This window comes from Leguminivora glycinivorella, chromosome 9 (assembly GCF_023078275.1).
Source record: "Leguminivora glycinivorella isolate SPB_JAAS2020 chromosome 9, LegGlyc_1.1, whole genome shotgun sequence".
Taxonomy (NCBI): Eukaryota; Metazoa; Arthropoda; class Insecta; order Lepidoptera; family Tortricidae; genus Leguminivora; species Leguminivora glycinivorella.
The window spans coordinates 14,348,922-14,372,612 of record NC_062979.1 but is presented as its reverse complement, the minus strand read 5'-3'; the positions used below and the strand labels follow the sequence as shown (position 1 = coordinate 14,372,612).

The following is a 23,691-nucleotide window of genomic DNA, read 5'->3' as shown; positions in this document are numbered from 1 at the left end:
TACTCAAACAAAATACAACTTTATTTGTCTCTTAGGTACGAACTTAATTCAAATTATTCCAATTGCTTTGAAATAGAACACTTTTTAATTATAATAATTTAATAGTAATATTTTTAGCGTCATCTACGATCTAGCGTAAGCGGTCAGGTCTTCAATGATGTAGTGCTTGATTGGCACAACGTCGTAGAACCGATGTGTGAAGATGTAGAAGAATTCCATCGCCTTATCCATGAAGGAGCGTCCGAAGGTCTGCAGCAGGAACTTTCCGTTTTCGTTGAGGAACGTGGTGACGTATTTGCCTGGAATTGAAGAGGACGTTATTTGATAACCACCACAATAACCACTTAACATTTTACAAGTATCTAAACTGAAGCAGAATTTAATTTAATTTAATTTTTGTATGAAAAGGTGCAACGATTTTTTCGGAAATGATTAACTCGTCCTTATATTACACGAAAATGATATACGATTTGCCCTAGTCACTAAGAGCAAAAAGAAGTAATGTATAGATTTCACCGAGGAAACCGGCCCTTTCCCCTTGTCTTTGTGGGGGGTAGTGACGTGCGATTTCATGACTATTGAGCTAAATCGGATCAGTTTGACCCAAGGAACAATTTTGTGAAGCAACATCGCCACAGGTAAAAGAGCAAAGTCGCTAGTCTTACTTATCGTTCAGGTCACCAAAGAGAAATATCGTTTGGGGGAAATCAGCATAGTTTGAAAATAATAAGTTCTAGCTTTATACTTCCAAAGACAATATTGTAGAGAATTTTATGAAGAATATACTTCTTTTGGACATCGTGATAGTAGCTTTCACGGTTTTCATGGAAATATTAAAAAACTGAAATCAGGGATACAAAAGTGGGGGGAAAGAGGGGAAACATTGACACCTCGGCGTGTTTCTACTTCCATATTTTCTTATAAACCTATTAGTCCTGCGGCGCTGGCTATATTTTGGGTCCTAAGTTAAAAAAATATTAAAGTTGATTTTGTTTTCGTTTATAAATACTTTGCTAACATATAAAATTTAATATTTCGTTTTGGGTCACATTCCTAGGGTGCTTTTTCAGTAATTTGGTAATTTGTGGTTATAATTTTTAATTTCACCTAATGTGGTCAAAAAAATATTCGAGAGAAAAAATGTAACTGTAATGCATTTAGTATGACATTTTTAGCGTGTATACGTAGTTTGTGTTAATTTCCTCGAATGCTATATGACAATTTGTCATACCTAGCGAAACAGACGCAAAAAAATATTCATGTTAAAAAAAATTAGTAAAGCCGCATTACCTCCTTTAAATATATCAATAAACTGAAATTGTGTTTTTCTACTCCAATGCTTTATAAAATTTGCGATAATTTAGCTAAAATAGGTTCTTACCATTACAAAAAAATATTAAGAGGATACGGTAGCGAAAATGCTAAAATGGAAAGGAGCCCCCATTTCAACTTGGGAATTTTAGTTAAATATACAAGTGTTATTAACTAGATTTATCGAAAAAAAATTGTTCATTAAGAACAACTCAGTCAAAAGATATTTCAAAAAAATCTTTAAAATCGAGGTTCCGCTCTCGACTCTTTCCTCCTTCAAAACTTAATCAATCGGAACGAAATTTGAGAATCTGAATAACAATGAAATAATCTATGTCGGACCGTTTAGCTTTTTTGGTTCATTGTTAACAATCTTGAGTATCACACCTTTTTTTGCGCCACAATGAAAAAGGCCGTTTTTGGAATTTTTTGATTTGCTCTAGAATCTTTAAAAAGCAGAATATCAAAAAAATCAAAACGGTCCGACACAGACAAAAATAATAACAATCTGTGTTGAAAAAATCATTGCTCTATCTGCAAAAACCAGGGAGGAAATAGTCGAGAGCGTTTGTATGGAGAATTGACCCCTAGCGTATCGTCTTAAAGTTACTAGAGTTCACATCTTAATAACTAAAAAGACAGGGTAAATAAGATACATGAATTTGGGTCAGTTTAATAGAATGCTTCGAAAAATAATACGGTATTAATATTGGCGTTCGATCAAGTCAAGCGGGCGCGTCCGCGCGGCCGTGGCGCGGGAGCAGGGAAGGGCAATGACCTCTCTCGATATTCGACAAACCGCACGTTGCGTACAAAACGCAAATTTATTTCAACTGTGCGCCCGAATCACGCTATTTAATGCTAAGCCTGAAAAGGTTGTATTTGATAAGACCACTAGAGTAGCAATTTTAATTAAATATACCTATTTTCCACATGCATCAAAAAAATAATTTCATTTCTAAATAATAAATTTAGTATGCAACGTGGAATCTACCACTACTACTGCCAAATAATTAGTCGATTTATCTTCTAAGTACTTTAAAATTATACTTATATTAAGCGTGTCACTCACTATGCAGATTGAAGAGCGCTTATCTTTCAATATGAATCCACATAATTATATTGGGTTGGCACAAAAGTAATGAGACACTTGGTTTACGTTTTATATTTTTTATTATTATTACAATACAAAAAGCTTAGTCGATGATGTAATCACCATTAGCATCTATGACTTCTTGCCAACGATCCGGCAAAGTTTGGATGCCTTTCGCCCAGAACTCTGATGGCTGTGCCTCGAAAAAGTTGTTCAACTCCACCTGTACATCATGGAAATCATTGAATTGTTTACCCCGCAAATGTCGTTTCAGGGCTCTAAACAAATGAAAGTCTGATGGTGCGAGGTCTGGAGAATAAGGTGGGTGGGGTATCGTCTCCCAGCCCAAGTTCTGCAGCTGTTGGCGAACGGTAGATGCGACATGAGGTCGAGCGTTATCATGTAGTAAAATTACAGTGGCTCGTCTTCGTCGTTTTTTCTTGATAGCAGAAGATAGTTCGGTTAGCTGTGTTGAATATTTGTTAGCGTTTACAGTTTCATTGTGTAATAGTTCATGAAACAGCATGCCTTGCGAGTCCCAGAAACAACAAAGCAAAACTTTTAAGCGGTTCTTTTGACTCAGCACCGGTTGAGTTGGTGGCGTTTCTTCTCGAGGCAGCCAAAAAGCACGACGTGTATCGTTCTCATAATAAATCCATAATTCATCTCCCGTAACCAGATCAGTCAAAAACTCTTTACGTCGGGGTCGCAGCAAAAGTGATTGACAGATGGCGACACGGACTGCACGACTGGCGTCGGTAAGGATGTGTGGTACCCATCGAGCCAAAACTTTTCGATACCCAAGCTCATGCAGATGGTATTCCACAGCGTGGTGACTGCAGTTAAGTGCTTCCGCTAATTCACGAGTAGTAGCATCAGGATTCGACTGTAGTTCGCGGCGTAAATCGTCATCATTGAATGCAGGTGGTCGCCCTGAGCGTGACTGACTTTCAAGGCTCCTGTCTCCTGATTTAAAACGGTCAAACCATCTGGACACCGTGGCATGGCTTGTACTTCCAGCGCCCAATGCAGTGTTGATATTGTCAGCCGCAGCCCGCGCACTTATATCGGAACAAATTGTATATACCTCCAACAAAGCTGTCACTCGTAGCAAAGAATGCATTTATTATGTGTATAAAGATTTATAATCAAGTGCCGGACGAGATTAAGGATTTACCATTCAATCGATTTAAAAAAGAATTAAAGAAATGGCTTGTGGATAAATGCTTTTATAGTATAAACGAATTTCTCAACTATAAATAAGCTAGGTTATTGAATAGATTAGAATGTAAGTACATTATGCATGCCTGTAAGGTAGTTTTAGTGATACCTCTGAAGTACACACTTGTATTCCTAGATATATATTTCCACCTTTCTGTACCTAAAACTGTGCGTAATAATAAATAATTTCATTTCATTTCATTTCATTTCATTACTTTTGTGCCAACCCAATATAAAATAATATATAATTCAATGAGCTAACACACGCACCGCCGATTATTTATATTTTATATTGAAGTACATGTGGGCATCGACGTAGGTACGTCTATGCCCACATGTACTTCAAAATATTATATCATAAAACGGTGAGGAATTTATCTGTATAAAATACAGGATTATAAAGCAAAATACAGGATGTACTTTTTATAACCGGCAATATTTAAGGAGGTGAAGTCATATAACTGTTACCGAATACAAAACACTAAGTAAAACTGCATCATAGTAAAAAAAAAACGCCCAATGGACTTGCCTCGCGTGACGTCACGTAGTGTTTTTAACCGTCGCCTCAAATCTTTCAAGAAGGACGGTTCTCAAGTCGTCTGTATGTTTTTTATTTTATGTTTGTTCCTCGATATCTCCGTCGTTACTGGACCGATTTTGAAAAAATTTTTTTTTTATTGAATGAATATGCATACAGATTGGTCCCACTTTTCTCAGAACCCAGTTCTGATGATGCGATCCTGGAGAAATCGAGGGAACTCCTCAAATCTGAAAGGTATACATATGGTGATTTTTGTGTTTTTAAAGGAACAGCATGCATTTACGTACGGAACAGTGACATTTGGTGCAGTGGAACTGCTGATGATGGCCAGAACGGAACTCTTCAAATCTGAACGGCACGCTTATAGTGACTTTGGTATTTTTCTAAGAACAGCATGCACTTACATCCAGAACAGTGACATTTGGTGCAGTGGAACTGCTGATGATGGCCAGAACCAAACTCCTCAAATCTGAACGGCACGCTTATAGTGACTTTGGTATTTTTACAAGAACAGCGTGCACTTTCGTCCAGAACAGTGACATTTGGTGCAGTGGAACTGCTGATGATGGCCAGAACCAAACTCCTCAAATCTGAACGGCACGCTTATAGTGACTTTGGTATTTTTATAAGAACAGCGTGCACTCTCGTCCAGAACAGTGACATTTGGTGCAATGGAGCTGCTGATGATGGTCAGAACCAAACTCCTCAAATCTGAACATTGAGAAATAATACATATATTACAAAAGGACTTTTAAATAAGACAATTTTTAATCATGTATTTCTTATATTTAAAAAAGAAACAACCCCAATGAATGATCGATTAACGTTACACCGTTACGCCACCGTTTTTGACTTTCCCAAAAAAAAATTCTCATTCCTATTTTTGGCCTCCGGTTTTACCTCGTGCCAAATTTTACCGCGCTCGGACCGAAGATAAAAAAATCAAAGTCGGCCATTTTGAAATAGTGTAGTTCAAGCTTTTTTGAACTTTTTCCAACCGTTACGGAGATATGGTTATTAAAAAAAACTTCCATACAAATTTCAATTTGCCTTCAAAGACCGCCACTTTGTATACTAATCTTGAGGCGGCTGTCCACCCGTGTGCCGAATTTCAGCGCGCTCGGACCATTTTGAAATATAAAAAAAAAGTCGGCTATTTTGTTTTATTTTTAAATGTCATTCGATGGATCTCAGATGACTGTACAACATTTGTTCAAGCACTTTTAACTTATTTGTATTATTATGGAACCATGGCGACTAAAAAAAAACCTCCACACAAATTTCAATTTCAAACCTTCACAAAATGGCGGCCTTTGAGGGCCAATTGAAATTTGTGTGGAGGTTTTTTTTTAGTCGCCATGGTTCCATAATACAACTTTTCTAAAGTACAACTTTTTTCTACTCCGAGACTTGTATGACATTAATTTGGTCGAGCACCCCCGGCTAACTCTTACGATTTAAAAGTTGCCATATAAAACAAAAGTGGCCAGTTTTCTCACATTTGCAGCAGTTTTAGGATTCCGTAGTCAACTAGGAACCCTTATAGTTTTGCCATGTCTGTCTGTCCGTCCGTCCGTCCGCGGATAATCTCAGTAACCGTTAGCACTAGAAAGTTGAAATTTGGTACCAATATGTATATCAATCACGCCGACAAAGTGGTAAAATAAAACGTAAAGCGGGGACTGGTTTTCTTTTTATTCCAACCCCAACGTGTGATATATTGTTGGATAGGTATTTGAATAACGGTTTAATAAAATCGTTTTTTGGTAATATTAATATTTTCGGAAATAATCGATCCTAAAGGAAAAAAAAGTGTGTCACCCCCTCTAACTTATGAATCATAATATGTTTAAAAAATATTTAAAAAATCACAAAAGTAGAACTGTATAAAGACTTTCTATGAAAATTATTTTGAATTTGATAGGTTCAGTAGTTTTTGAGAAAAATACGGAAAACTACGGAACTCTACACTGAGCGTGGCCCGACACGCTCTTGGCCGGTTTTTCCAAAAAAAAATTATTTCATTCCAATCAAGGCTGCTTGGAGATTCTACGACCAAAATTTGAGTGCTCTACGACAAACTTGAAAAATCGTCAAAAATAGTCGGCCACTTAGAAAAAAAATGGCGGCGTCAAAAACAGCCCAAGATCCTCTATGACATTTGGTCGAACACCCCCCGGCTATCTCCCGCCGTTTGGCCAGGCCGTCCAATATTTTTTTACCCGGAATAGGTAGACCGACGGTCGGATTTCTATAGGGTCGCAGGACAAACCTCTATACGGCCACACTAAACACTGCCACCGGCGGAACCTCCTTCTGGCTATTTTTGGAAAAATGTCAGTCGTGTTGCAGCTTTATATTATAATAGCTTTTGCACGCGGCTTCGCTCGCGTTAAAAAGAGACAAAAAGTAGCCTATGTCACTCTCCATTCCTTCAACTATCTCCACTTTAAAAAATCACGTCAATTCGTTGCTCCGTTTTGCCGAGAAAGACGGACAAACAAACAGAAATACTTTCACATTTATAATATTAGTATGGATAGATAAATGTGAGTAAAAAAATTACATACCTATTTTGATTAGGTACCATTTTTTTTTAAGGTAAGGTTAAATTCTTAACCAATTGGGATAATGTCGAAAGTCTGTGAAAAGGATTCTTATGCCATATAATGAGAATAATAACAATAATGGCTACCGCAGTCTCACCACCCGTGTTTGCACACACGCGCGCGCACACAGACACACGCGACTTTTGTTTTATAAGGTGTAGAGATATATTATACCGCCGTGCGCTTCGTGTCCATTATAAATGAAAATTAAGGAAAATATGGGAAATAATATTCAAGTTACAATTTATTTTACTGTTTTTGGGTTTTGTATTTATTTGCATCCATAAATATTTACCGTCATAAAAATTACACCCTGTATTGTGTAACTAAAAACTGAAATCAATAGTTACAATAATATTAATCACGGTATATGAATAGGAGTGCCGGATCGAATTAGGCACTTCAATATCGGAACAAAGGGTTCCGGAAATTCGAGGGAAATGTAAAATAAAATAATAGTGCATTAGGGTAATTCCGAAAGTCGTCTAATTACGAAAGTCACATAAAAATCACCATTATTTCCATCATATCAAGATTCCCTTTTCGGAATTACCACAGCATTTTTGTCATTCGGTATTACCCTAATGCACCACAATAAAACTTAACTATAGTTTAGCTAGTTTAATTCGTTTATTTTAGATACCTTTACGTGTTTTCGAGATTTATAATTGGTCTGTTTTCATTACTAATGTAATACAGTTCTTAAGGTTAGTAATGTATAAGTTTTAATTGGGAAGACATGCAAAAAAAAATCAGGAGAATCCCGCCAAAGCCCGAACTTCTGGCAGTTCTGGCAATCTTAAATTATGTATGACTGCGCACGAGAAGTAGGTACCTACGCCTCGTGTCACAGCGCGGCGTCGCACCAGCGGCATGCGCCAACCTGATTGGCTATCGGTTGCGCGCCACACAGCGCGAAAATTTAAAATACTACTCTATTGCGTTGCGTTTTATTCTGCCAAATATTGAAAACCCATGGATGAAAGTGACCCAAATTAAAAATGATGACTTGATATCATATTATAATTATGTAGACGTCAACTTTTTAACATGAAAATTTTTTTGAGGCTTTGACAGGGTTTTTATTAAAAAAATTTTTTTTTTAACCTAAGCATTGGATGAATGTGACACACTTTTAAAATATATATATATAACAATGTCCTGAATAGTATAAGACTTCACTTACCAACTCTAATATTTTATTAGGTGTTTAAGGGCCAATATTAGACATTTTTAAAATATAATTAAACCCATCTATGAAAATGACCCAAAATGCATATGTACATCGGCAACCACGTTGTTTTTACATAGATACAAATAATTTCTTCTCGAATATTTTTTTGACTGAACACTGCTTAAAAATAGAAATACCTAAATTTCGAGCTAAGCAAGTACCTAGGACGACCCAAAATATTATTTTTATATTTGATCAATAGTCTGAAAACCATATGCAAAAAATAAGCAACATGAATATTATCGAAACCTCAAAAGTTATCGCTACCCGACTATATAAGCTATATACATGCCAAGTTTCATGCTTTCTGCCAGACCGGACTGTACATCTGGTTAAGAACTCGTACTAATATGTGTATTTATTTTTAAAATATGAAGTGGAAAATTATTGTCTAGGTTGAGACTTCAACTCACGGCTGCTGGATCGACAATCTAGCGCTCCATCTGAGCAACCAGGATCATCAAAGTTAGCGAAACTTTCCACCATATGGGATTTGTAGCGACATTTACCGTAAGAGTGGGATATTTTCCGTTTTTTTTTTGTATTAAAACTGGATTTCAAAGCTAAGACGTTACCGTATTACATTGATTGTGTTGTTTTCCAAATTCCATCCCTTCCCACATTCTACGAACAGTTGAGTTTTATAATATGTTGTTAGGACGAAACCATTAACTCTTAGTTTTACTGAGGTGCAAATGACCGTTTCCAGTTTTCATGTTCGCCACATCTAGATCTTGTGGGTAAAAATGCTGCTTTAAAAGAGCTATTTTTGTATTTCGTTCCTTTTCTTTTACGTGTTTTCTTATAAATTAAACCAAAAGAAAATTAATATTGCTATGCACGCTGTATAATCAACTTAAAGATAACGTATAATACTTAAATACTACTAACTATCGCTAAAAGAACTCGACACGTGTTTCGTCTCTCTACGAGGCATTCTCAAAAGTTGTCCTGAACTAGGACAACTATTAACAACTACCGACAACTAGGTAGGTTGGGGAAGGTAGGTAGGTTGTCTAGAAATAATTGACAGTTGTTGTTGTTGTAGATAAAGATGATCGCGAACATATATGCAGCCGTGCAGCGTCTCCACGGCGTGCGTTCATGCGCTAGGTGTATTGTGGCTTGTATGCCGCCACCAGCCGCTCTCTTCACAGCATTTGACCAACTCATGGGTGCCTTACAATGAGCACGCTTGCCATCCATTTGCCCCACTATGATTAGCTTCTCTAGTTCACACTTATCGGAGCGCATAATGTGTCCGAAGAAGCTGAGTGAACGTTCTTTGCGTATTGTGGTGTAAAACGCCTAATTCTATTCAATAATAATGTAGCTTATCTATTCTGAAACTTACTCAAGTCTTCATCGCCCAAGTACAAATGGTCGATGTAGAAAAGCGACCGTCCAGCGATATCGTACGTATATTGCGTCTCGTTGTGCTTGCATTTGAAGTACAGCTCGCCGTCGGCACCTCTCTGGATGAAGTAGTCGTAGTTGATTCGCAGGTTTAGTTGCTCTGAAAATAAAATGTAATTTAATTAAAGGAAAAATGGACAAATTCACACAGCCGGTTGGACTCGAACCCGTGACCCTCTGCATTACATGTGCCGCTTCCTTGCTGTATTGTTTCCATTAATTTAAAATATTTAGTTTCCCTCGCAGATGTTTGTGCAAGACAAAATATAATTAATAAAGGTAATAAAAAATCATGATGTCTTATTTGAAAATTTCACGATACAAAAATAAATGCAACTCAGCTCAGTTCCAATTCCAAAGTTATTTAAATTTATATGAACTTACTTGATTTAAATTTAAATGAACTGAACACGTCCTATAGGTTTTTTATTTAATAATTGTTCCACAATCAAATTCTGATTTAAATTTTCTCAATTTCATTAAAAACAGACATGAATATTATGTCAACGAAAAATAGTTTTATAACTTACAACATTTTACATAAAGGTGTCATTTGTTTATTGTTGTTAAAGTATGCCTTTAAATCTCCCCCCTATACCTAATGTCAAAACTCATTCGGTGAAGGGGTCAGTAAGTATTTCAAGGGGCAATCATTATCTAGAGGGTATAAGTCACAACATCAGTCAAAATAATCACGTATTTTATGTAAGTAAATAATTGAGCCAATTGGAACTCGCATTCCGAAGTCAAAATTATATAGTATAATTTTGTTACTTATTGCACATGCATCTCGCTCGCGCCATTATACATACTCTCAAGCACGAGCGGAATACACGCACGAACGATAGTAAAATAGCATCATTTTGATATTGCACAATAGATTCAAATTGGCATAATACATGATACTTCAAAGAACCAAGTAAATTGACATAATTATATGTCTGAGCCAAATGACTAGGTGCGTATATTTATAAACTTGCATAAGGAAATCTAGTTCTCGATAATGCAAAGCAATTTTATACCTCTAGATACGCGTAATTTAGTCGTATTAACCTTAACTAAGGTTACAATGTTGCATAGTGTTTTCAGACTAATTTTCTATAATTAGTTTCTAGTAACTTCTCTTGTTCAAGCAAGTCATTAAGAAGTTGACGCGGAGACTTAGCACTCATAATCATAGTTTTTTATTACTTATAAGTAAATAAACTAGCTGTTGTGCACGACTTCGTTCGCGTGGACTTATTTCCCAAAAAGAATTTATTTCCCGGTATGGATTAATGAATGTAGAATAGTTATCGTTACATAATTAAAATAAAATTTTATCACAATGCAAACGTTTTTCCCCTTTTTAACCTCCTTAGGTTTTTAACACGCTTTTATTAGGTCGTCGTGTATGTAACTAACTATGTAATGGAATCTGAGGAGGCTAATTTAACCATCTTCCAAGGATCGTAGCGTAATGAAAATTGGCAGCTATATGTAGTTCCGATGACAATACAATAATATGGTACTGTTGAGCTGATCTGATGATGGAGTCGGAAGATATGAACTGGAACTACATGATGGAACATCGTATCATAGCCGTTTTTGGGTTTCTTAGAAAAGTCTTGTAATGAACTTTGACTACAATTAGGTTTCAAGGTCTGATGATGAAGCCGAAAGATATGAACTGGAACTACATGATGGAACATCGTATCATAGCTGTTTTTGGGTTTCTTAGAAAAGTCTTGTAATGAACTTTGACTACGATTAGGTTTCAAGGTCTGATGATGGAGCCGGAAGATATGAACTGGAACTACATGATGGAACATCGTATCATAGCTGTTTTTGGGCTTCTTAGGAAAGTCTTGTAATGAACTTTGACTACAATTAGGTTTCAAGGTCTGATGATGGAGCCGGAATATATGAGCTGGAACTACATGATGGAACATCGTGTCATAGCTGTTTTTGGGCTTCTTAGAAAAGTCTTGTAATGAACTTTGACTACGATTAGGTTTCAAGGTCTGTTGATGGAGCCGGAAGATATGAACTGGAACTACATGATGGAACATCGTATCATAGCTGTTTTTGGGCTTCTTAGAAAAGTCTTGTAATGAACTTTGACTACGATTAGGTTTCAAGGTCTGATGATGGAGCCGGAAGATATGAACTGGAACTACATGATGGAACATCGTATCATAGCTGTTTTTGGGCTTCTTAGAAAAGTCTTGTAATGAACTATGACTACGATTAGGTTTCAAGGCCTGATGATGGTGCCGGAAGATAAGAACAGAAAAAGGGGGGGGGGGGGCTCGAGGGGGGAAGCATGAAAGAAAGATCAACGTAGTATTTAAAAAAAGTTGGGTTAGCGTTTTCTTGTGACCTCTCAGAGCAAACAAAGGGGTGCTCGGCGGGCGAAGCCCCCCGCAAGAAAGAAAGATAAACGTTGTATTTAAAATAAGTTGGGTTAAGGTTTTCTTGTGATCCTTAAGAGCAAAGAAAAGGGGGGCTCGGGGGGCGAAGCCCCCCGCATGAAAGAAAGATCAACGTAGTATTTAGAATAAATTGGTTTAGCGTTTTCTTGTGACCTTTAAGAGCAAACAAAGGGTGGCTCGGGGGGCGAAGCCCCCCGCATGAAAGAAAGATCAACGTAGTATTTAAGATAAGTTGGGTTAGCGTTTTGTTGTGACCTTTAAGAGCAAACAAAGGGGGGCTCGGGGGGCGAAGCCCCCGCATGAAAGAAAGATCAACGTAGTATTTAGAATAAATTGGTTTAGCGTTTTCTTGTGACCTTTAAGAGCAAACAAAGTGGGGCTCGGGGGCTGAAGCCCCCCGCATGAAAAAAAGATCAACGTAGTATTTAAGATAAGTTGGGTTAGCGTTTTCTTGTGACCTTTAAGAGCAAACAAAGGGGGACTCGGGGGGCGAAGCCCCCCGCATGAAAGAAAGATCAACGTAGTATTAAGAATAAATTGGGTTAACGTTTTCTTGTGACCTTTAAGAGCAAACAAAGGGGGGCGGGGGGCGAAGCCCCCGCATGAAAGAAAGATCAACGTAGTATTTAAGATCAGTTGGGTTAGCGTTTTCTTGTGAGCTTTAAGAGCAAACAAAGGGGGCTCGGGGGCGAAGCCCCTGCATGAAAGAAAGATCAATGTACTATTTTAGATCAGTTGGGTTAGCGTTTTCTTGTGACCTTTAAGAGCAAACAAAGGGAGGATCGGGGGGCGAAGCCCCCCGCATAAAAGAAAGATTAACGTAGTATTTAAAATAAATTCTGTTAGCGTTTTCTTGTGACATTTCAGAGCAAACAAAGGGGGGCTCGGGGGGCGAAGCCCCCTGCATAAAAGAAAGATCAACGTTGTAATTAAAATAAAATGGGTTAAGGATTTCTTGTGACCTTTAAGAGCAAACAAAGGGGGGCTCGCATAAAAGAAAGATTAACGTATTATTTAAAATAAGTTGGGTTAGCGTTTTCTTGTGACATTTCAGAGCAAACAAAGGGGGGCTCGGGGGGCGAAGCCCCCTGCATAAAAGAAAGATCAAACGTTGTATTTAAAATAAGTTGGGTTAAGGTTTTCTTGTGACCTTTAAGAGCAAACAAAGGGGGGCTCGGGGGGCGAAGCCCCCCGCATGAAAGAAAGATCAACGTTGTATTTAAAATAAGTTGGGTTAGCGTTTTCTTGTGACCTTTAAGAGCAAACAAAGGGGGGCTCGGGGGGCCAAGCCCCCCGCATGAAAGAAAGATCAACGTAGTATTTAAGATCAGTTGGGTTAGCGTTTTCTTGTGAGCTTTAAGAGCAAACAAAGGGGGGCTCGGGGGGCGAAGCCCCCTGCATGAAAGAAAGATCAATGTAGTATTTTAGATCAGTTGGGTTAGCGTTTTCTTGTGACCTTTAAGAGCAAACAAAGGGAGGATCGGGGGGCGAAGCCCCCCGCATAAAAGAAAGATTAACGTAGTATTTAAAATAAATTCTGTTAGCGTTTTCTTGTGACCTTTAAGAGCAAACAAAGGGGGGCTCGGGGGGCGAAGCCCCCGCATAAAAGAAAGATTAACGTATTATTTAAAATAAGTTGGGTTAGCGTTTTCTTGTGACATTTCAGAGCAAACAAAGGGGGGCTCGGGGGGCGAAGCCCCCTGCATAAAAGAAAGATCAAACGTTGTATTTAAAATAAGTTGGGTTAAGGTTTTCTTGTGACCTTTAAGAGCAAACAAAGTGGGGCTCGGGGGCTGAAGCCCCCCGCATGAAAAAAAGATCAACGTAGTATTTAAGATAAGTTGGGTTAGCGTTTTCTTGTGACCTTTAAGAGCAAACAAAGGGGGACTCGGGGGGCGAAGCCCCCCGCATGAAAGAAAGATCAACGTAGTATTAAGAATAAGTTGGGTTAACGTTTTCTTGTGACCTTTAAGAGCAAACAAAGGGGGGCTCGGGGGGCGAAGCCCCCCGCATGAAAGAAAGATCAACGTAGTATTTAAGATCAGTTGGGTTAGCGTTTTCTTGTGAGCTTTAAGAGCAAACAAAGGGGGGCTCGGGGGGCGAAGCCCCCTGCATGAAAGAAAGATCAATGTAATATTTTAGATCAGTTGGGTTAGCGTTTTCTTGTGACCTTTAAGAGCAAACAAAGGGAGGCTCGGGGGGCGAAGCCCCCCGCATAAAAGAAAGATTAACGTAGTATTTAAAATAAATTCTGTTAGCGTTTTCTTGAGACATTTCAGAGCAAACAAAGGGGGGCTCGGGGGGCGAAGCCCCCTGCATAAAAGAAAGATCAACGTTGTAATTAAAATAAAATGGGTTAAGGATTTCTTGTGACTTTTAAGAGCAAACAAAGGGGGACTCGGGGGGCGTAGCCCCCCGCATAAAAGAAAGATTAACGTATTATTTAAAATAAGTTGGGTTAGCGTTTTCTTGTGACATTTCAGAGCAAACAAAGGGGGGCTCGGGGGGCGAAGCCCCCTGCATAAAAGAAAGATCAAACGTTGTATTTAAAATAAGTTGGGTTAAGGTTTTCTTGTGACCTTTAAGAGCAAACAAAGGGGGCTCGGGGGCGAAGCCCCCGCATGAAAGAAAGATCAACGTTGTATTTAAAATAAGTTGGGTTAGCGTTTTCTTGTGACCTTTAAGAGCAAACAAAGGGGGCTCGGAGGGCGAAGCCCCCGCATGAAAGAAAGATCAACGTAGTATTTAGAATAAATTGGTTTAGCGTTTTCTTGTGACCTTTAAGAGCAAACAAAGGGGGGCTCGGGGGGCGAAGCCCCCCGCATGAAAGAAAGATCAACGTAGTATTTAAGATAAGTTGGGTTAGCGTTTTCTTGTGACCTTTAAGAGCAAACAAAGGGGGGCTCGGGGGCGAAGCCCCCCGCATAAAAGAAAGATCAACGTTGTATTTAAAATAAGTTGGGTTAGCGTTTTCTTGTGACCTTTAAGAGCAAACAAAGGGGGCTCGGGGGCGAAGCCCCCGCATGAAAGAAAGATCAACGTAGTATTTAGAATAAATTGGTTTAGCGTTTTCTTGTGACCTTTAAGAGCAAACAAAGGGGGGCTCGGGGGGCGATGCCCCCCGCATGAAAGAAAGATCAACGTAGTATTTAAGATAAGTTGGGTTAGCGTTTTCTTGTGACCTTTAAGAGCAAACAAAGGGGGGCTCGGGGGGCGAAGCCCCCCGCATAAAAGAAAGATTAACGTAGTATTTAAAATAAGTTGGGATAGCGTTTTCTTGTGACCTTTCAGAGCAAACAAAGGGGGGCTCGGGAGGCGAAGCCCCCCGCATAAAAGAAAGATCAACGTTGTATTAAAAATAAGTTGGGTTAAGGTTTTCTTGTGATGCATAGGTCGCAGACGTGCCGCTCACGAGCGGAGCCTGCCGCTGTTCCAGCGCCCCACGCTTTTACAATCAAATATTATAATTAAAAGCACATAGTTTTTAAACTTCAGCTCACAAATAGAGACAACTTGAACGATCCATAATTTATTTTTGGCTTTTACGTGCATTTATAAAAGCGTGTTTTATAGTGTTTTTTAAACTATTAATTTATTTATTTTCTGTTAGCTTTTGTAGTTTCGGCTCTGATGATGAGTTAGCCAGACAGTCAGTCAGTCAGGACACTTCGATAATTCGGCCACCATGCTTTATATTTATGAATAGATTGTGTATAGTCACTGGCATAAACAAGTGATGATTTCTGTACCTTATCATACTTACGTCTTGTTTGAGATGTCATACGAAATTGTCAAACGATTAAAAGCGACAAGGTACAGAAATCATCACTTCTTTATGCCGGTGACTACACAAAAGTGTTGTGGCTTTTTTAAGATAACTTTATTAAACTAACGGGTAATTTCAACTAGGAATTCAAAAAGAAATCCATGTGGCTCTCATAATAGTTGATAATGTAAAACATGAAAATATTTAGAATAGTTGTAATTATTACCCGCCAAACGAAAATACCCACGCCCCCGTGTACCTTACATATTTTTAAAAACACAAAAATTAACGGCATTTATTTTTTAATTAGTAAAACCGATAATAAATAAAAACTTACCTAGCTTAACCTTGGCGTACCCATCGCCATGGATGGACTGCTTCCCAAAAATGGACCTGAGGAGGGGGCTATCCGATTTGAGTTTGTAGCGTCCCTTTATGGTAATATCACAAGTGAGATCCATCCACGCATGCTCCTTCTCTAGTTCAGTCCTGAAATTATATGCGCATTTTAAAATTTTATTCCTACAGACCTCTACCTACAGGTCTTCCATTACAACAATACAAATCCTTCCATATAGTAGACCGCGATGTCATCGAAAAGTCTTCTAGAACTCAATTTTCACTCATATCTTCTCAAATATGGGTGAACTCAGTATGGTCTTCTGAAAATTTAATAATTTTAATACTTATGATGATCAGATGAATTGAGACGACAAGTGCAAAAGTGGTGGGGTAGGGGTAGAAACTGTGACGTCACAAATTCGTTGTTAATGTAATAAGAATGCTAATTTTATGCAAGTGTGAGGCTCTAAAAGTGTAAAGACCTTATGCAAACGCTAGGTAAATAATAAATGCCATGTCAATGTCACAGTCTTCATGACATTCGTTTTCCTTATTTAACCTGCACAGTTATTTGAACGATGCATGACAATAAATTCTGAACGTAACAAGAGTAATGAATATCCATACATTAATATTATAAATGGGAAAGTGTGTGTGTTCGTTTGTTTGTCCGTCTTTCACGGCAAAACGGAGCGACGAATTGACGTAATTTTTTAAGTGGAGATAGTTAAAGGGATGGAGAGTGACATAGGCTACTTGTTGTGTCTTTCTAACGCGAGCGAAGCCGCGGGCAAAAGCTAGTTATGAAATAAAAGTATTATTTGTGACGTCCAAGCTCTTAATATTTCTGGGGTAATAATTTTAACCTTGTTTTAACACAAGGACACGAAACCCGCCAATCATTCGCACTCCGTGTTGGTGACAGATCTTATGATTTTATTTATTTAGTGCGACGGGATAGCTACGTTACACCGCGGAGAGTGAAAGCTTGCCCTCTTATACGCATCCAGGTATAATGAAGATAATGAAAATTATTTTTATATCATTGCCCGAAGATAACACCACTCAGATGGCTGAGATGCGCGCCATATTCGTGAACGGGTGCTGTTTGTGAAGACCGGTCTCTTTCAGCTAATAGGGGCTATGCTATTCTATGTAACATTAATTTTGAATGAGATTACGTTGAGGCACTCTGTTCGGTCCTTGTTTGTTTATTTCTTTCTGACTCTTGGAGACCATATACATCTCCAAGGAAAAAAGTATTCATTTCATTTCATTTCATTTCATTTCATTTCAGAATTATACTTCTTCGAGCTTCAACCGAAGACGATTTAAGTTTACAAGGCAGCAGTACACGGAATGATGCTGTCTCGGTCACACATTTAGAGCCCAACGCAAAAACTAGTTTTTCCGTCTCACTCGCACGCTCCTGGTGGTAGTGGGAACCTGGGCTCGCGCCATTACGCGTTTTTGTGCGGTCGAGGTCACACGTATAATATTCAGTTATTAATTTATCGTATTCCCTACTTCGTACGCGCACAAAAAGATCTCGTCATCGCCATGGGAAAAAGAAAAAGATCGCGTTCAAGGGACGACGATTACGACAGTATATTAAAGAAAGTTAAAAAACTGGAAAAACGGTTACAAAACTGTCGACGAAGTTATTCGCGCTCGCCGTCCATTGAACAGGAAAATATAGACGTGAATATAGACGGTCATCAATCGGAAGTGCAGTCGCCGTTGCGCGACATGGAATTTACTGAACCAGGTAGGTAGTGCTGACTGATTAGTAATCTACCGCCAGAAAAAAACATATAATTCCGAAGAAAAGTTATTTTTCATTTTTTTAATCTTCGATGTACCTACGTATTGGCTCACGTATATCGTGTGGCTTAATACAAGTTAACTTCCTATACGGAATGTTAAATCTCCACTTGTAATAGTGTTGAGTACCTACTTAAATGACCTGACAATAACATCCTATATGGATTGTTATTTGATAATTTCCGCGTATATCGCGTTGATAATCATAGGTGCCTTTATGGCCATTAATTGTTGAATCGCAAAGGTGCGTAGGTAGTGTAGAATTTCTACCTACAACTTGAGTGTGTAGACATTGCTGTTTGCTGTTACATGCATGTCAGCGCTTTGTTTTTTTTGCATTGCAGATAATAAAGATATCGAAAATGAAGATTGTGTAAATGAAAACAATGTAGATAACGCCGAGCAGACTACGAACGTGGAACCTGAGTTGGACCCTAATATTTTAAGCATCTTAGGAGATGACCCCCAAAATCAGACCACTTTTGGCGAAAAATTACACAAGGATATTTCAACAAGATGGCAACATATTTTGTTGAACGGGCTACAAAAGGAAATAAAATCTGAATTGATTAAATTATACCCTGTCCCCGAAAATTGTAGTAATTTAAAGGCGCCAAAACTTAATTTAGAAATAAAGGCGGCACTTACTGAAGTGAATTTGAAAAAAGATAACTTCAGTGAAAATAAGCAAAATCAGCTGTCTAGCGGTATTGCAGCCCTAGGAAAAGCATTAAGCGTCGCATTTGGTAGCAACCCGTCTTCTCAAGACCTAATAAAATACCTAAGCGATGCAGGACGCTTGTTATGCGATTACCACTACAGAGAATCACAATCACGTCGATACTCCATAATAAATACTCTGAATAAACAGACTCGCGATACTATCAGAGACAGTAAATTGGACGAATACCTATTTGGATCTGATCTGGCCGACCACTTGAAGTCGTCTAAGGCAATTGAGAAATCGGGACTAGAATTAAAGCCCGTGTACACGCCGCGGGTGCAATCCAGGGTCGTTCCAGCCACTCAACCTCATCGAGGGGCTTTAAACTCACGGGGGGCGTCGCGGACAGCAGCCGCCGAGACACGCCCGTACGCCGCTGCCCGCAGACAACCAGCGCCCGCGCCGACGACCAGGGATGGCAGGGATCGCCGCTACGAACCGTCGACGAGCCGCTCGAGCTACCATCATCGTCAGCGAGGGAGGAGACGCTGAGCACCGCGTCGCAGGTACACTACCATGACATTCCACTCACGGGGAGATTAAAATATTTTTATAAAAACTGGTGTGAGTTAACACAAGACCCCACGGTTTTATCATGGATCAGGGGCTATTCTATACCCTTTAAGGATAAGCCTACTCAATCTTCGTTACCTAAAGATCGTTGCTATTCTAGTAATGAAACCAAATTAATCAATGCGTGTATAACTGATATGTTAACAAATGGAATTATTTCATCCTGTGAACCGTGTGAAGGTCAATTTATCTCACCTATTTTTACGGTTCCGAAACCAGACGGTAGTTGTAGATTTATTTTAAATTTGAAAGATTTAAATAAGTTTGTAGACGTGCAACATTTTAAAATGGAAGACCACCGTACTGTTTTAAAATTGTTAAATTATAATGACTTTATGGCAACCATTGATCTTAAAGATGCATATTTTCTGGTGTCTATTGCCGAAAATGATAGAAAAATGTTACGATTCTGTTGGAATTCACAATTATTTGAATTTAACGTATTAGCGTTCGGCCTCTGCACCGCCCCGTATATGTTTACGAAACTATTAAAACCTGTTGTGCAATATTTACGAAACCTAGGTTTGATGTCGGTTCAATACCTAGACGACTTTCTTTGTATAGGAAAGTCTTACTGGGATTGCTTACAAAATGTTCAGATGACAAGGTCGTTTTTAGAATCTTTAGGATTCATTATCAATACTAAAAAAAGTAAGATGCGTCCTAGTACTTCGTGTATTTTCTTAGGTTTTTTATTTAATACCGAAAATATGACAATTAACTTGACAGATGAAAAAAAGAAACGTGTGAAGGAAAAAGCTATACAATTTTCTAAATTAAAAAAGTGCTCTATAAGGCAATTGGCCGAGTTTATAGGTTTATTAACCTCAGCCTGCCCAGCTGTAAGATATGGCTGGCTGTATACAAAATTATTTGAGAGAGAAAAGTTTTTGGCTTTAAATTATACTGAAAATTATAGTAAAACAATGAATCTAAAATCGTACCTAAACAAAGATTTTCAGTGGTGGATTAATAATATTGAGGAATCTTCATGTCCCATAAATAGTAATCATTATGATCTCGTGATTTTTACTGATGCCTGCCCCACAGGCTGGGGTGCGGCCTGCGGTGACCAGTCTACAGGAGGGCATTGGGACAAGTCTAAACTAGATTGGCATATTAACGCTTTAGAATTGAAGGCCGCTTTCTATGGGTTAAAGATGTTTGCTCGAGGTTATTGCGACTGTCAAATTTTATTAAGGATAGATAACACCACTGCCATATGTTATATCAACAGAATGGGGGGTATTCAACATACCCACCTGAATGATATAGCTAGAGAGATCTGGCAGTGGTGTGAAATTCGAAATATTCACATTTTTGCTTCTTATATAAAATCTGAAGATAATAAAATCGCAGATCGCGAGTCACGTCAAATAAAGATAGACACAGAATGGGAACTTTCCGATTATGCATTTAAAAAAATCATAAAGTCATTTGGCAAACCTGACTTTGACTTGTTTGCAAGCTCACAGAATAACAAATGTAAAAGGTTTGCATCATGGAAACTTGACCCTCACTCTGAGTTAATAGATGCGTTCACTTTTAATTGGCAAAACATATTTTTTTATGCCTTTCCGCCTTTTTGCCTAATTTTAAAAGTCTTACACAAAATTATTGCCGATAAAGCCGAAGGCATTGTAGTAGTACCTAATTGGCCATCACAGCCGTGGTACCCGCTGTGGTCTCAATTAATCGTATCAAATAAATTAATATTTGATCCTGACAAATATCTTTTACATTGTCCTTTCAGAGCCTGCCACCCACTGCACTCAAGCCTTTCCCTGGTGGCCGCGAAGTTATCGGGCAGTCGTTTATAAGGAGAGGAACACCTCATAGCTCCCTAAAGGTTGTCTTGGCCTCTTTTTCTGATAATACCATTTCTCAGTATAGTTCATCATTAAGATCATGGTGGACATTTTGTCAAAGGAATGATTATGATTTTTACGAAGCTACACCTTCTCAACTTTTATCTTTTTTAACAGAGTCATTTGAGAATGGTGGCAGCTATAGTACACTTAATTCTCATCGATCAGCACTATCGATTGTTCTCGGAAAAGAAATAACCACAAATTATTGTATAAATCAGTTTCTGAAGGGAGCATTCAGATTAAATCCTCCTAGACCTAAATATGATCAAACATGGGATCCTGTTAAAGTTTTAAATTACCTATCAAAGTTGTACCCGTATAATAGTATTTCGATTAAGGACCTAGCTTTTAAGTGTGCCACATTGCTGGCCATCGCTTCCGCACAGCGGATGCAAACTTTGAGTCTGATTAAATTAAAAAATATTTCTATTGATAACGATGCCATTGTAATTAAAGTGCCAGATTTAATTAAAACTTCCCGACCTGGAGCTTTTCAACCAATGATTAAATTACCCTTTATTCGCGAAAATCCTAATATATGCCCTGCACTGGCAATACAAACTTATATTGATAAGACGGCGACCTTACGTGAGCAGTCTGACGATCACCTTTTTATAAGTATCCAGAGGCCGTACAAAAAAGTTGGATCTCAAACAATTGGCCACTGGGTTAAAAAGATATTGGCTGACAGTGGTATTGATGTGAGCGTGTTTGGTGCGCATAGCACCCGCCACGCTTCTACGTCAGCTGCCCACAAGGCTGGCGTTAGCCTAGATGTGTTGAGAAAAGCTGCAGGTTGGAGTGACAAATCAAACGTATTCTTAAAATATTATAAGAGAGATACAATTAACTACTCCAATAACGAGTTTGCTAATGCAATTTTTGACATACAACCTACTAAATGATTAGGGTGTCTACATATAAGAAATGTAAATCAATCAATATTGAGGCCCACTCAATAAATTTATTGATTATGTGAATGTAGTTTAATATTTTTTTTTTCTCTCTCTCCCCCACTTGCAGTGAAACTCTAAACATCTGCCTTGTAAACTTAAATCGTCTTCGGTTGAAGCTCGAAGTATAATTAGGAATTAAAGGAACTTACCTTGTGAAGTTCAATTCCAATTATGCGAGAGCTTCAACCGAAGACGATTAGCATTCCCACCCTTAACCCAAAAAAAAAAAAAAAACTACATTAAACCTCTAAAAAATAATGGCGCGAGCCCAGGTTCCCACTACCACCAGGAGCGTGCGAGTGAGACGGAAAAACTAGTTTTTGCGTTGGGCTCTAAATGTGTGACCGAGACAGCATCATTCCGTGTACTGCTGCCTTGTAAACTTAAATCGTCTTCGGTTGAAGCTCTCGCATAATTGGAATTGAACTTCACAAGGTAAGTTCCTTTAATTCTCAGGAACAAATATCTGTGCTCATATTTCTTTTCTTAATAAAGAACATTAAAACTATGCATACTTGAAGTCGTTGAAGATGCAGTTTTTGACACCGGTAGCAATTCCATCGACCATAGTCACCTCCAACTGGTCGAGCATATTAACAGTCACATTTTTCAGCTCAATGGGATCAATGGGCGGAATAGACAACTCCTTGATGCCATTCTTGCCGATATCTTGCAGCACCGTCTGATACAGATCCTTTAGACAGTCTCCGTCCTTGATTGAGCATTTAGTCAGCGTGTCAACTAAAATAAAAATAAACGCTTAATTTATAAAAAAATAAATATTATAGGACATTCTTACACAGATTGACTGAGTCCCACGGTAAGCTTAAGAAGACTTGTGTCGCGGGTACTCGGACAACGATATATATTAGATGATTTTAGAATTTATATGACTAAATAATATTATTATTTTGATCCTTTTATAGGCCACTGGTCAAAAGGCTAAAAAGGCTCCATACATATTTCTTGGGGAGATACTGAAGAAAAGTTATTTCGTTTTTTATTCTTCTCTTAAGGAAATAAGTGGACACAAACTCAAACAATTTACAACTGACATTTTTTTATTAGACTTGAAACTTGGTGATTAAGTAAATCATAATAATAAATAGATAATTTTGGTGGTTTTAAAAATTTGTCCTATTATAAAATTCAATTACATAAGTATTCTCAAAAAAGACGTTATATTTGAAGAAGACGAAGATGTGTGATTGATAGAAAAGATAAATTAAAATATGTGAAAATACTTTCATAGAATAACGACGGTGTAAAAATGTATAAAATTTTCATTTTCTTTATTTGTGTAATATTTTTATGTGATAATAAACAGCTAAATGGAAAAAATGTATAAAATTTATAAACAAAACTTACTGAATGCCGATTCAGTGACGACGGTCGCGCATAGTAAGAAAATTATAGGTTTCCAAAGAGTCATCTTGTGTAGATGTCCGTCCCAGCGTAGTATCCAAGATATTATAAAGCCAGAATTACGGCAACCCGTTTTATATAACCGTAGCTATTTGAATCCTTAATTAATACAGATCTTACAAAGTGTATTTGTTTTTATGATCACTACTACGACTGACGCAGTACTGATGATATAATGGTCTAGGATACGGTATGAGGAATACATATAATCGTCCGTTAATTATTAGTGAATATAAATGATAGATAATATTTACATTTACACGTTGCACAATGCACATAAGTTGCTAATAAAATCACGTATAGTCAGAATAAAAATATGATATTTTTTATTTGTATGTATATCAGTCATCTGATATCAAATGATATATTTC

General features: G+C 38.0%; 2 protein-coding genes across 2 annotated transcripts; one reads left to right on the top strand and one right to left on the bottom strand.

Moving 5' to 3' along the window:
• On the bottom strand, positions 1 to 23,385 carry LOC125229638. Its single transcript, XM_048134522.1, has 5 exons — positions 23,264 to 23,385; positions 22,411 to 22,636; positions 15,943 to 16,094; positions 9,364 to 9,525; positions 1 to 299 (listed from the first exon to the last, which is right to left on the bottom strand). Exons 1-5 carry the CDS (start codon positions 23,325 to 23,327, stop codon positions 124 to 126), a joined length of 780 nt encoding a protein of 259 aa, XP_047990479.1. The 5' UTR covers positions 23,328 to 23,385; the 3' UTR covers positions 1 to 123.
• On the top strand, positions 17,347 to 20,952 carry LOC125229637. The gene is made up of 3 exons (XM_048134521.1): positions 17,347 to 17,715; positions 18,116 to 19,001; positions 20,822 to 20,952. Exons 1-2 carry the CDS (start codon positions 17,508 to 17,510, stop codon positions 18,985 to 18,987), a joined length of 1,080 nt encoding a protein of 359 aa, XP_047990478.1. The 5' UTR covers positions 17,347 to 17,507; the 3' UTR covers positions 18,988 to 19,001; positions 20,822 to 20,952.
• Positions 23,386 to 23,691: the final 306 nt, after the last annotated feature.

Excerpts from the sequence above, each read along its gene's own strand:
- LOC125229637 (XM_048134521.1), top strand. The coding sequence starts at position 17,508 with ATGGGAAAAAGAAAAAGATCGCGTTCAAGGGACGACGATTACGACAGT. Across the intron at positions 17,716-18,115 it reads CATGGAATTTACTGAACCAG|ATAATAAAGATATCGAAAAT; the intron begins GTAGGTAGTGCT and ends TTTGCATTGCAG.
- LOC125229638 (XM_048134522.1), bottom strand. The coding sequence starts at position 23,327 with ATGACTCTTTGGAAACCTATAATTTTCTTACTATGCGCGACCGTCGTC. Across the intron at positions 22,637-23,263 it reads CGTCACTGAATCGGCATTCA|TTGACACGCTGACTAAATGC; the intron begins GTAAGTTTTGTT and ends TTTTTATTTTAG. Across the intron at positions 16,095-22,410 it reads TGCATCTTCAACGACTTCAA|GACTGAACTAGAGAAGGAGC; the intron begins GTATGCATAGTT and ends ATATAATTTCAG.